Raw genomic sequence first — 14,078 nt, 5'->3', positions numbered from 1 at the left:
ATGTAAACTATCTTGTTTATATGTTTCTTGTAAATTTTAATTATTATGAGAAGTTGTAACTGTTAAGTGTTTTCTTTTTGTTACTGAGGAAGGACACTGATTTTCTAAATCTTTTAAAAGACAAGACGAAGCTGTTCATGTTTTTTAATCTCTCTCATTTCTCATAAGAACTCTGCACACAAACTAAGTAACTGTGGTAATAATAATGATTGTCATGAGTATACATGTATAGTGTGTCCCAGAGTCTGCATGTAATGAAGATGTGCTTCTGTTTGCATGTAAGCATTGCATCTCCAGCTTTTTGATTTCTCTCAACATGTTTGTGCCATTTCAAACGGGATGCCAGCGTCCCATGCTATGTTGAAGATAGAGCTGCATGCATTTATACACCTACAGTAAATAAAATCTCCTATTTGGAAATATTATCTTTTTCAGGAAACATTTCTTTCTAAAGATGAAATACTAACATCTCAGCTCAGTGGGTTTTTTTTATTTTTGTCTGCTTCTCACTTCTTCCAGTTTGCTTTCTCTGTTTCTTTTTGTTTTTTGCCTTTTTGGACCACATCTTAGTGTTACTCGACTTACTCGTCATCTGTTCTTTTTAATCACTTGTGTTTTCATGATGTGATCTGCATGTCTGCGTAAGCTGCTGGTTGTATGTGTTTTGCATGACTGAAATTATATGCAAGGTGCTGAATGTGTTTATCTCTGCAAACTGCACTGACCTGATACTGTTTACTCTTACCACCAGATCATTACGTCTGTCGCGCTGCACATTATCTCTCTCTGTTTCCTGTTGCACTGTCTGTAATTACTGTGGTTGGAATGAAGCCAAAAGTAGGACAGACTGTATCAAGTGTGTAGCATTCCTCTGGCAAAATATATTTCTACACAGACCCACATGGCTTTCTGTGTCTGATATGCAGTTTACAAAGTGAGCTTGAGCAGATCCCTTAGAAAGATTCATTATATTTCCAAAGGTGGTAAGTAGTGTCTACATAGAGGGACTCATGAATAGGGCTTACTGGGAACAGGCCTGGGGGAGCTGGATTCTCTCTGGTCAAATTAAAACAGCCTAAACCATGAAGCCGACAGATTTACACCCTTCCTGTTCACTTCTTGTGAAACAGTGACTGCCTGCAGTGTGTCAGTGATGATAATGTTTGACAGACTAAATAAATCCATTGAGTTCTTTTAACTTTAAGTAAATTAGCACAAGGGAAAAAAAGTGTTAATGAGAAAAGTGAATTTTAAATTCAGAGTAAAGTAGAAGATTTGAATTTCAAAGATTTGTGTTGCATGTAAAATTTTTGTTTTTAAGCTGTAGTCTTCTGACTTTTTATTGCAAATTTTTGCTTATGAAATTAATTCAGCGATTTCTTTTTATTAAGTAGTTCACTGTAGCACAAAGAAACACTGGGGTAGGATTGTAACTCAAACATCCAACTAAAAGATTACTTTCAAAATTTACTTTCACTGATAAATGGATGGCGGCAGTTAGCACTACCATCTCAATACTCCAGCAACAAGGTTCTGAGTTTTAACTCCCTTTGCCAGTAACGGCTTTGTATTTATCTACCAGCAGGGGGACCCCTTAAGTCATGGTGGATGGTAGAAGATGCCTTGGGGTCAATTTAACAAGAAGTATCAGTTGACTTCTAGTTGACTAAAACTGAACTAAATGTGCTAACATTTTAAATTCACTAGCATAACAAAAGCTACATTTTTAGAATAAAGTGGGAGCTAACTGAAACATCATTATATACTCTCAACTTCACCTGAAAGAAAATCAATGTATACAGGAAATGTTTTTAGTTCAGTTTGTCAGTCTGATCAAATCTTCTCACAGCCTGTCTGATGAGATTTTAGTGCAAAATTTGAGACATGGGATGTGAGCATGATTGCCTTCGCAAGGTGTTGTGTGCCTTGTGTTTAAAGTTTGAAAAGGAGGAAAAAAGGAGACTTGAAATGACTGAAAACTGCTGAAAGACTTAAAATGGCCAGGAATTTAATTATTTGGCCTTCACTTTGTGTGCCATGTCTGGAGAAAACCGTGGCACTGCACTTCTGAGAAAGCTGAAGGTCAGAGATTATTATATTTCAGTTTTACGTTTTTAAGAAAATCTTGTTGTTATAATTCAGGGTGTGAAATGTGAAAAAACAGTGGATTTAAGCTGTTTCAACAGAAGCCTGCACCATACCAATATGCAAGAAAGTTATGTGAATATCGCTTCCATGCAAACTAGTTTAGAAAGCATACAGACACATGCTGAATGAGGAAGTACCAAAACAGGCAAAACTGTGCAAAGCCAGATTTTAACTGATGTCTTTTCTTTGCTCTCTGCCCATCTATTTGAGCTCAGTTTTATATAGCACCAAAATATTGAATGTCAGGCCACTTTGAACTGTGAGATCAAGACTGGATTAGACAGAAACCCCAACAATCCCCTATGAGGATGGTGAGAAGAGAGAGGGAGACCGTGGTGAGAAGGAAATCTCTTTTCATGAACAGAAGATCCCAGAAGTGACCAGTTTGGGGGTGAGGAGGAAGAGAAAACAAACAGAGAATGGGATGTTTTGTTTTTATTTTTATTTTTTATCTTACCATTATGAAAGAAGTAAAACTTTTATTTCTTGTGCTTTTGAATTGACAGACTTAGTTTTATCTTCATGTCAAGCATTTAGAAGACTTTTACATGGCAAGAAAGGCCCTGTGATGAATCTTTCCAGCGTGACAGATTGGGAGCGTCCTTTCATGTCTTTGACCCGCTATTGATCTTCTGATTAATCACATGAGTTAAGGTGTGAAAACAGGTGTGGGTCACTCGAAGAGGAGTGAAAGAAGCCATCTATGTAATAATGTAATAGTTGATATACTTCATATGAGTCCTTTGATACTCTTTTCAAAGTAATGTCTGAATTGGAGATATAAGAAGAAATCTTGATGAGGAACTTCACATCTGTCTGAGATGATTTTAGTATCGATAATATATAAAGTCTGTCTTTATTAGAAAGGCCACTGTGTGAACATCTGCAGTGGCCTGCCTAATAAAGACAGCTCTATGAGTTTCCTGTTTTCTGACTCCATCAAAGTATAACAGTTTTATGTGTGCTGATAAATAATAGTCTTTGGTAAGTCCATCCCTCCCTCATTGTGTCATACTGGAGAGCTTATAATTCACGCCAGGAAATTTACCTTTCCAAATAAATCTATTTATCACTTTGTCTCATTCTCTAAACTGGTAATCACGGATGTGGATAAGCAAAACTAGAACAAACAGAGCAGTCTGGGCAAGATATTAGTTTTTCCCACCATTATTCTGCTCAAGTTCTAATGGCAGGAGAGCCCATCTATCAAGAGCCTTGTTTCTCTTTTTATTGATATGTGCATAATTTTCAATAGAAATTTACTACATTCATAATCTTATACCCAAATAACATATAGAAGTAGCTCCCAAGGTCTCCTAGTATTTCATAGCTTGAGAGACTAGGGGAAGTTTAAACATTAATATTAAGAGTATACCCTGCATCTGCAACAAGTTAATTAATCTAGAAACTCCTCGTTCTGAATTCTGATCATGGTATTGTCTGCCTGAAGAAAAATGTTATACTCCGTTTCCCTTATTGTAATAACATTGAGCTCTAAATGCGGATTGATCCTCATCAATTAAAAAGGGCATCACTTCCTCCAATCTTTTTGTTAGAATGGTATATTTGTGTATATTTTTTTAAATCCTGGCTCGTTACACTGACTGGTCAATATGCGGCACACATTGGTATGCTATAGGATCCCTGCCAGTTGGTCCCACAGACTTTGGTCTGTGGGACCAACTGGCAGGGATCCTCACCAGGTTGTTCAACCTCTCCCTGACTCACGCCACCATTCCCACCTGTCTGAAGGCCTCCAGCATCACTCCCAACAACAAAAAGACTAGAATAGACAGCCTCAATGACTACACAACTATAGCCTCACAAACAGCTTCTTCTCCTGGGCCACTTGGACAGTTAACAAACATTAGCACCCCACACCCAAACCCTGCCTACAAATCTGGGCCATGGTCTGAATAACTCCCATCACTCAGGGTACTCACACACAGACTCTGTTTAGACCAGCTCTTGGGAATAACCAAAATGACTGCCTCACTCTGGGGGTATGGACTCTTTGTTTTGAAGTATAATTAAAAATCTTTTGCAATAATGGTACCAATTCTTCCCTCAGTACTTATAACACTCTCCTGGGAATCTGTCATTCCCCGTCAATTAGAGTAAAAGAAGAAGACATAAGCCTGTTAATTCATGAGCTGCTCTTTCTTTTGTAAATTTATCATTGTGCAATCTCCCAGCGGAGGGCAGGTCTCGCTTAACAAGAAAGTGTTCTACTACTTACTTTCTTAAAAGTAATGGATTATGTTACTTAAGTACTCCCAGGAGAAAGTAATTCATTAATTCTTGTTACATTACTTTCTGGTTTCTCTGTAAAATGACCTGTTGTTGTGAAAAAGCAACTGTTGCTGTGACTTTGCACACTTAATTCAGCTGATTGTAGTGCATGTGCAAGTGGAATCAATAAGCAGGATAGATAGGCAGGCAGGCTAACACTTCCAACGAATAGAACTACTGGGAACTGGCTCTCTACAAGCACCGGTTCTTGATTCCCATCCCTAGATACATCTGAACAAACCACAAGATTTCTGGAATAACGAGACCAAAGTGGAGATGTTTGTCGAGAGTGCACAGCAGCACCTTTGGAGAAAACCAAAAAGCACAAACACCTCAGACCAACTGTCAGCTTGCTGGTGAAGGGATGATGATTTGGGCACCTTGCAGTCACTGAGTGGAGCATAAACTCCTCTGCATACAAAAGTGTTCTAGAGTCAAATATGAGGCCATCTGTTTGACAGCTAAAGCCTGGATAAAACTGGGTCATCAACAGGACAATAGTTTATTTATTTAAAAGGGACAGTGGATAAATGTAAATATTCTAGAATTAGCTAAAAGTCTACTTTGCATCTGCAGTCCCTGGCAGGTCAGACAAACACAATAAATAAGGAATTTAGCACGCCATCAGGCAATGTACAACAATCTAATCCAGACAACAAATACATAAAATTACAACAAAGAATGTTATAATACAATGAAACAGAAAACAACAAATAAATAAAAACATACAACATTAAAGATAACACATATTAATATCAAGCTAGTGATCATGAATCTGATTCCTCTTTAGCCATCGTTTGAGATTAGTTTTAAATGTGTTGAAGGCAGCACATTCTCTTATTACAGCTCAAATATTGTTCCAAATCTCACTACCTTTCACTGATAACACCTGTTTACTGAATGTCGTTTGTCTAAAAGGTATTGCACAATCCCCTCTGGATACTCTTCCATTGATATTGCATTTAAACACAAACTCCACCTTATAAACAGAAAAAGCTAACTTAAATATTTTACAGTTTTTAACACTTTTTTTTAAGATATTTTTTTTTAGATAAAGTAAAACTATAGCTTTTAAATCGCCATTTGATACCTCAGTAAACATGGCCTATGCCTGTTGCAGCAGTCACTTAATCGTCTAAGTAACAATACGTCACATTAATAAGGAACTGGGAGCATTAAAACAGTTTATTCAATTCTTTATTGCACACTGTGCCTGTGTGTTTCCACAAACCGTCTTATCGTTCCAAGATTATTTTTAAAAACTCTCATTTTGTGACAAACCCTGTGGGGACAAGTTGGCAAACGTCTTGTCTGTAAGTCGTATTATGTCAGCGGCGGAGGCTGAGCCGTGCTCCTTTCTGTGTAAGCAGGCTGGCCAGTTCGTGCGCACATGCGCACGAACTGGCCAGCTTTAAGCTTTAAGAGCGCAGCGCTGGAAGCAGACGCCAGCAAAGATCGGTAGAGAAGCACAGGCGCACTCGGAGGAGGAGGGCGCAGATCTCCTGCGGACCATCAGCTACCAGATGAGCCATCACTGACAGCCGCAGACCCGGCTCTGCGCTGGGCACCCGGAGCGAGGCGCATGCATTTGTGCCACACGGCTCTACTCACAACTTGTTCTCCATAGACACTTTTCCTCATCCTGTTTACTTGTCCATTCGTTGTCATCATGGTACTGGGCAAAGTGAGGGCCTTGGCGATCTACTTTGACAGTCTGAATGAGAACAACCTGCCGGTGTTCTCCGGAGGAGACCTGGTGTCGGGGAGGGTTGTTGTGGAGGTCACTGGGGATGTGCGGGTCAAGAGCTTGGACATAACCGCGAGAGGAGTCGCCAAGGTCCGGTGGACAGAGTCGAGAAACGCCGGAGCAAACACGGCTTATACTCAGAACTACACAGAGGAGGTGGAATACCTGCATCATTACGACACCTTGATAGGAGAGGAGAGAGGTAAGGAGTTGCTCCTTTTTCTTCTGCTGTTTCGTGATCTGTGTGAAGTGATGCGGCGCAACTGATCACTGCAAACTTTTGACAGAAGCTCGTCCCCAAACTTTCTTACCGCGGAGTGCGTAATCGTATGCCAGAGCCACAGAACACCGGGACCCTCCGCGCAGTGGTACTGATGCAGCAGCTGTAGGCGCGATCCATCCTCACTTAAAACCAATTATTAAAGCAAACGTTTGATACGCGAAGGGATGAGGGAGTCTGCTTTTACATGCGGACTGTCTGGATGTTGACATCACAGGGAGGAGGGAAAAAGTTGAAATCTTCCAGTGAAACACTTGATGAAAAAGAGCAAAATCGAAAACATGGCGCTTCGTATTTTAGAGCAACATTTTGGTTGAACTAATGGCACAAGGACCTTTTTACTGATGACATCTTCAACTAGGCTAGCACAGGCAACTCCCTTTGTTAGAAGCGGTTCAAACCTGTTCAGAAACTGCCAGCGAGAGAGGGAGGGGGGAGGACCAGGCTGACGCTCAGCGCGTGTTGTAAAATCAGCTGCTGCTCCTAACACTTGTATACCTGTGTTGGAGGACCAGATGATTTGGGTAAGAGTAAAACATGTCACATCAAGGATTTAGGTCACACGTGAACTGTCTGTTCAGCAGGTTTTTTTGAATTATTAGAGGTTGGGAAGATGAATAATCTCAAAACTGAAACGATGCAGCCTGCAGGAGTCTGGTCTGTGGACAGAGCTTCTTTTCCCAGCAGTCTAGAGGCACAGCTTTTGCTCTTTGTTTACTCAACGATGGATGGTGGAAAGGTCAATAAGAAAAGACACAATTTCACAGGTCTTGCAGAGTATTTAGACTTAAACAAAGTGCTGCATCCACCTGGTGGCTGTCTCTGAAGACTTCCAAAAAATCTCATGAGCTTCCAGGAGATGCAGCTTGGCTCTTTGTTGTAAGTTGAAGACATCTTTACAACATCCTGGAGTTCCTTGCAGATCTCACTTTGACCAAATCACAGTACAATAATGTGACAACACAAAAAGTAACACATTTTCAAAAGTCCGAGCCTTGAAGTATCAGAAATTTGCAATTTTTTAAGTTTAACTGATTGACTTACCATTAATAGTCGTTGTATGTTTTTAAAGGTCTGTCAGTAATTTTGAACAAATGCAATTTTTTAATCAGTAGATAGAAAACTCAATTTAAGTGGCTTATTTGTCATTTCATTCATTAAAATAAAAATTATTTTGGGCAGATGATGGAAGGGCAGAATATTCCACATATCTCCTGTTAAAAAATTCATCATTGTCATCCTTTGCTCAGTTGAATAATGACTGTTACAGTTTACATCAACCAAACCAGAACATATCCAGCGTCTAATGATGTAACCACTCGCATTTAAAAGGTGACTTTGGAGACATATCATCATTTTTGCTTGCTAAAAGTACTTTAAGTATTATTTCAGCTCAGCTGGTAAAATTAACTTGAAGGTCATGTTTGGACCCTTTCAAAAACCTCAACACTAAACTCTCACTCACTCTGCTTCTACGTGGGTCATATCTCTTTTCTCTAAGCACAGAAGTGCCTGTAAGAAAAGAAAGATGAAACTAGCTGGGTGTCTTCTGATAACAGGGCATGACTGTAGAAGAGGACGTTTTTCCTTCATCCGTTCAGTGGTTTCAGAGTTTGCGTGAGAGCGGCAGGTTACCTGGAGTTTGCTGTCACTGTGTCTATAACACCCTTCCTCTCTACCTCCCCCACCTTCTCCTCTTTCATGCCACACACCACATGGCTGGGCTAATTGTGGGCAGGGGCTTGCCGGGGCTGAACCAATCAGAGCGAGACTTGCAAATTCATGTCACGTTGTCCACCAATGGGAGGACGAGTTGTAATGCCTGCGTTGGAGTTTCCAGCTGAAGGAAGCTGCTCAGTCTGGTTCATACCGGTCTACTCCTGCTTGCTCCGTGTTGCCGGTGACTTGACAGGGCGCACGCTTATACGCGCACTGACATACACACACACACTGGCCGTTGATGACAGTTCTCATAGCAAACACAGACATACATAAACAGCAGAGACTGAGGACGAAGCAGAACTGAGGTGGAAAGAAGCTGAAGTTCAGCAGGAGCATTTAGACGCAATATCACACACAAACAATAAGAGATGAAATGAGGAAGTGCTGCTTCTCCCACAGGGTGTGTTGCTTTGGCAGCCCTCTGACACCGCAAACAAGCTGCTTTTTCGCATTCAGGCAAAACAACTGTTACTAGAGTTTCTCAAATGAATTTTGTGACAGTAGAGAGAAGACTGGATGTGAGTGCTTCCCAAAAAGTGTAAGATATAGCCAACAACCCATTTTTTAGGGCATAACCTCATAAAATTCAGAAGGTCGCCAGGGTGGCATCTTTAATTCTTGTTGTGATTGACCAACAAAGCAAATATATTAAGTATAAAAGACCAATCCAATTTTATTTATCTAGAAGTACGGTTGGCTCATGGTGCTTTATATTGTAAATACCCTACAGGCACAGGTAAAGCAGGGCTTGTTTGTTTCAGAGGCTGAAAACTGCTGATAGCAAAGTTTAATATGACAAAGAGCAGCATATCTGGAAGCTACAAATGGAGAATCTGCAGTTTTGCTTTAAAAATGTATTGCCATTTTTCCATCTCCAATTGTGCCATTTTTTTTTTATCTCCAAACCTTTTTGTCCTCGTGATCAAATGCCTTTCTTTGTGTGTGTGTGTGTGTGTGTGTGTGTGTGTGTGTGTGTGTGTGTGTGTGTGTGTGTGTGTGTGTGTGTTTAATAATCCCTCTGAGGTGAATTGGAGTTCATTGTGTAATAAGGCTACCTGACATTGTGCATCCATAGCTTGTACCAAAATGTAGGAGGCTAGGTGCAGTGTGCAGGTGTACTCAGTCTCAGTGTTCTCTGTCTTTCAGATGAGGACTGTCCAGAGGAGGGCGTGACTGTCCTGCACCCAGGCTTACATGAGTTTGCTTTCAGCTTCAACCTGCCTCAGATGTGAGTACACGTACACCTACACGTACATGAGAATTTCATCATTAATTCTTCCCTTCACTGCATTTCTCTTTATTTTCATCAGAGCTGAGGTTTTACAATTTTACAGTCTTGAGAAGAAACATTTGAAGATTAAACCTAAGATTTAGAACTATTGTCCTGTTACAATAAAACAATCTTTTGTTGTTGCCTCATGTCAGTGAACTAGTTATTCCACACAGTTTTATTTAAAAGTCTAATCACCTGATTTTAGGTAATTTAATTACATAATTTGCATTAAAACTGTATTGAAAACTCACCAAATTGTTTTTATAATCAGAATTTAACAAAAGGATTAAAAAAAATTCTCAAAGATCAACAAGAAGAAATGTGATGTGAAAACATGTTCATGACATGGTTGCTGACATGACTGTGAAGAAATAAATGCATACATTAATAAAGAAAACTGAATGCTCTCTACTTCCTGTTTTGTTTTTTTTATATATTTTCTGCTGGAACTTAAATGTAACACAGCACAGAGAAAAATGTGTTTGTGAGAAGCTGTTTTCTATTTTATTCCCACATTTTCCAAAATTGACATTTAGTTTCTTCACTGGACATTTTTGCAAATGAGTGCTTCCACATCGTGGACCAGATTATGTATAATTAACATTTTTAAGCTAATATGTTCTTGTTGTAATACAAAAATATACAAAATATACATAAAACTAATCAGTCTTAATTCGGTACGATCTACACTAACCTAACTGCTGTCTCCACTCTTGATGTTGTCTCATTAAAAACATATCTTCCACAGATACTACCTTCTAATATTCACATAACCAAAGTAATTGAGAGATACATCAATCTTGTTGATGATGTAAAAAATCTGAAACTTGGATAACAAAACATTTGTAATCAGACAAATGTATCTGATGAAATACAAAATTAGGAAAATAAGGGGGTGGAGCGGGTATGGATAAATAAATAGTATCAGTATAGAGGCACAATAATGCGGTTACTGTTTACCTTGTAAAGAAAGATTTCGCTTACGACTATGAACCTGCTCCGTGAACTGTGTAACTGTAGCTGAGGCTTCATGTTTCAGATGTCTATAAGCAAATTTTACTAAAGTAACTGTTGCCGTCTGTATTTGTCACATGGTTTTGTTTATATAACTGTTTGAAGGCCCAGACAGGTACAGTTACCTAAATTTTTTTTTTTTTTTGAAGATTAAACAAAGATTAGAGACAGATTTGTATACCAGGACCCTGAGTTTTACCTTGTGAACCTTTGGAGGTATTTGACCCCTAGGTTTTGATAGTATATTTAAAAATGAGGGACAGCAGTAAGAGACGCTGACCTTCAGTTATTTTTTTTCTGAGTACCAGGACTTGTTGTACTGGTTCTTGTTCTGAAGGAAAGGATGTTGAACTTGCACACAGAGCATAACCACAGACCACCCACACTTTTTAATCGTCCTCCCTTCCCGTCTTTTCTTTTTCTTTCTCAGGGCTCTGGCGACTTCCTTTGAAGGGAAGCATGGCAGTGTGAGGTACTGGGTGAAAGCTGAACTGCACCGTCCATGGCTGCTCCCCGTCAAAGTGAAGAAGGAGTTCATTGTGTTTGAACACATCGACATCAACACCCCCCTGCTGCTGGTAAGCCTGTTCACTTTACGAGGAAAGATCCGTATGACTCCCAGTGCACTGCAGCTGTGTAGCTTAGCTTAGCACTAAGACTGGAAACATTGCTAACACATCTACAAGTAACATGTTATTTATCCACACAAATAAAAAGATAGACAGCTTTTATTGTGGTGTTACTCTTAGTTCTTCTTCCATTGCTGCATTGTTCTCATGCTGAAAACAGTGGTTTTAAAAATGTCAAACTGCTCCTTTAAAGGGTCCAGGTTCTGAGTTGAATGCTGTTTCTTTAAAATCTTTTGCCAGCAGTTTAAAGAGATCATATGTGTTAACAGGCCCCTCAGGCTGGTACAAAGGAGAAAACGCTGTGCTGCTGGTTCTGTGCTTCAGGCCCCATCTCCCTCAGTGCCAAAATAGAGCGAAAGGGCTACACACCAGGTAAGCCACACCTCCTACAACTTCCCCCAGGTGTTCTCTTCTATTTTTGGGAATTCACTTATCTTGCTTCTCTCTCAGTCTGACAGACTGATTTCTTCTCCCCTCTTTCCAAGGTGAGTCAATCCAAATTTTTGCTGAGGTGGAGAACTGTTCATCACGCGTTGTGGTCCCTAAGGCCGCGCTTTACCAGACTCAGACCTTCTTCGCTAAGGGGAAGGGGAAGGAGATCCAGCAGCTGGTGTCCAATGTGCGAGGAGATCCTCTGCCACAAGGGAAGAGCCAGAGCTGGGAGGGAAAACTGCTCAAAATCCCTCCTGTGTCCCCCTCCATCCTGGACTGTCCCATCATCAAAGTAGAATACGCCCTTGTGGTGAGTTCACATGTTTTTTCATATGTTAAATGAAATATGATGCCAAGCTTCCCTTTGCTGATTTTATTCAGGGACACTGACAGGAGCATAAAACAAAGGATTCAGAATACAGGATATTTGCAAGGTTACATTTGTCTGATAAAACTGCATTCAAAGTCAACTTGATAAATACGTTGGACTATTTTAAATCCAATGAAAAATGCCTTCGAAAAATAAAAGAAAACAAAAGAAAAACAATTATTTGCTACTGACATCTGATTAACTGATTATATGAACTGATTATCTGATTAACTGACTAACCTTTTTATAATACCCTAGCACTATTTGGCTAATAAGCTGGTACAAAAACAAAAGACATATTACTTCCTTGTGATGTACAGATAGCCTTAAACAATAATAAACTCATCATAAACCTGCTTTTAAAACACTAAAACATTCATTCACTTGTCTCCTTTGCATGTTTGCTTCCTGCTTGCAGGTGTACGTGGACATTCCAGGTGGTTTGAATTTGTCACTCTCATTGCCGTTGGTGATAGGAACCATACCTCTTCATGCTTGCACCACCCGCACCTCCAGCATCAGCAGCAACTGCAGCACTTTGAGCTGGCTGGGCCTGCCAGAGAGACCTGAGGGTATGTACTGTAAATGCAGATGCTTGCATGCATGTTTATGTGCACAGGGTACAGAATGTCAACTTACGCCTGTTTGTTTATTGCAGCTCCACCAAGCTACAGTGAGCTGGCCATATCAGAGTCTCACAGGCAGGATTATCTGCAGGGATGTGATAGGTCTGACGCGGAGGGTGAGGACCGCGGATCTCTGCTAACATACATCACAGAGTTCAGATATCTGCCTCCGCCACTGTATTCGGAGGTACTTTTATCACACACACACACACACACACACACACACACACACACACACACACACACACACACACACACACACACATCGTCGCCTCACAGGAAAAGTGCCCAAACAACATAAACAGACCTAGAATGAAGTCCAGTCTTTGTACAAAAAATATTCAGACAAGACACAAAAACATCTAAAATAACATGTCATTCAGTGAGCCCAAATCACAAATAGAATTTGAACCACTTTTATGATTTTCAGACCTATCCAAAACAAAGTGAAATCACTGACAAACAGAATTAGGAAGCAGCACCTGTATGGGTACAAGATTTAGACGCAACTAATAAAGGCTAATGACACACAAAAATACATTTGCCTCACAAAAACAAACTTCACCTTTTTTCAGTGTTATAGTTATCACTTCACGAGGATCCTGTAGTCATAAAGCTGTGTTTTCCCCTTCCACCCCTTCCCTCTAGGTCGATCCTTATCCTGACCCCTTGGAGGTGCAAGGGACTGTGGAGGTCAGGAGACCTGACACCTGTCCCTCCCGCTGAGGAGAGTCCGGGATCGCTGAAGCCTGTGCACAAAAAGACAGAGCTGCTCTCAGCCACCTGGCCCACACAGCCAGCTTCTCACCAGATTATATATCACCGTAAATAAGGCTGGACTCTGCCTGACCCGGGGAAAATCAGCTGAGAGAGTATTTGGTGACCATTGAAGTGATGGACCAGGGATTTCATGCCGTGCTGGATCCGCCATATCGTGTGCTCAAGACATGGCAAAAAAAGACAGTTTTTTAACACCACTTTATGACTCTGACAAGGCAGAGAACAAAGACTACTTCAAGTGGTCAGAAGAAGCCTCCTCCTGCCTCACAGTGAATTTTGCACATGCCGTTATTACTGTTTTACTATCAGTGGTTTTCTATACTGCAGATTGCCGCAGGCCTATACGCTACAGTATATATATATGTATATGTATACATAGAATATTTCACTCTAAATGGGCACATTAGTGACAGGATAAGAGCTATCTGCAGTAGTTCAGATGGCTGAACTTGTGACTGTGGCCTGAAGCTGCCACTGTCCCCACTGTCCCCCCTGAACAAAGATGAAAATTCATTGAGATTCAAAAAAAAAAAAAAAAAAAAAGACAGATGGCATCACTGATGCAGAAATGTGTCACATCAACGACCACCTCGAGCGTTTAGAGCTCACGTAGTGTGTGTGTGTGTGTGTGTGTGTGTGTGTGTGTGTGTGTGTGTGTGTGTGTGTGTGTGTGTGTGTGTGTGTGTGTGTGTGTGTGTGTGAGTGAGGGAAAGAAAGTTTAGAGACCAGGTGTAAACCCCAACTGGGTCCACAGAAAAAGCACAA

The 14,078-nt window shown here is 40.4% G+C and overlaps 1 protein-coding gene across 1 annotated transcript; it reads left to right on the top strand.

Moving 5' to 3' along the window:
- The first annotated feature begins 5,904 nt into the window (after positions 1–5,904).
- On the top strand, positions 5,905–13,932 carry arrdc3b (arrestin domain containing 3b). Its single transcript, XM_085358665.1, has 8 exons — positions 5,905–6,389; positions 9,336–9,417; positions 10,907–11,054; positions 11,375–11,477; positions 11,591–11,847; positions 12,326–12,479; positions 12,566–12,720; positions 13,182–13,932. Exons 1-8 carry the CDS (start codon positions 6,110–6,112, stop codon positions 13,257–13,259), a joined length of 1,257 nt encoding a protein of 418 aa, XP_085214791.1. The 5' UTR covers positions 5,905–6,109; the 3' UTR covers positions 13,260–13,932.
- Positions 13,933–14,078: the final 146 nt, after the last annotated feature.

The sequence above is a fragment of the Diplotaxodon limnothrissa genome, linkage group LG7 (assembly GCF_057381915.1).
Source record: "Diplotaxodon limnothrissa isolate DT_005_m linkage group LG7, D_limnothrissa_male_GT1.1, whole genome shotgun sequence".
In the NCBI taxonomy this organism is placed as follows: Eukaryota; Metazoa; Chordata; class Actinopteri; order Cichliformes; family Cichlidae; genus Diplotaxodon; species Diplotaxodon limnothrissa.
The sequence above is the reverse complement of the archived record's forward strand: the minus strand, read 5'-3'. Positions and strand labels throughout refer to the sequence as shown.

Excerpts from the sequence above, each read along its gene's own strand:
- arrdc3b (XM_085358665.1), top strand. The coding sequence starts at position 6,110 with ATGGTACTGGGCAAAGTGAGGGCCTTGGCGATCTACTTTGACAGTCTG. Across the intron at positions 11,478-11,590 it reads GCGAAAGGGCTACACACCAG|GTGAGTCAATCCAAATTTTT; the intron begins GTAAGCCACACC and ends CCTCTTTCCAAG. Across the intron at positions 12,480-12,565 it reads CCTGCCAGAGAGACCTGAGG|CTCCACCAAGCTACAGTGAG; the intron begins GTATGTACTGTA and ends TGTTTATTGCAG.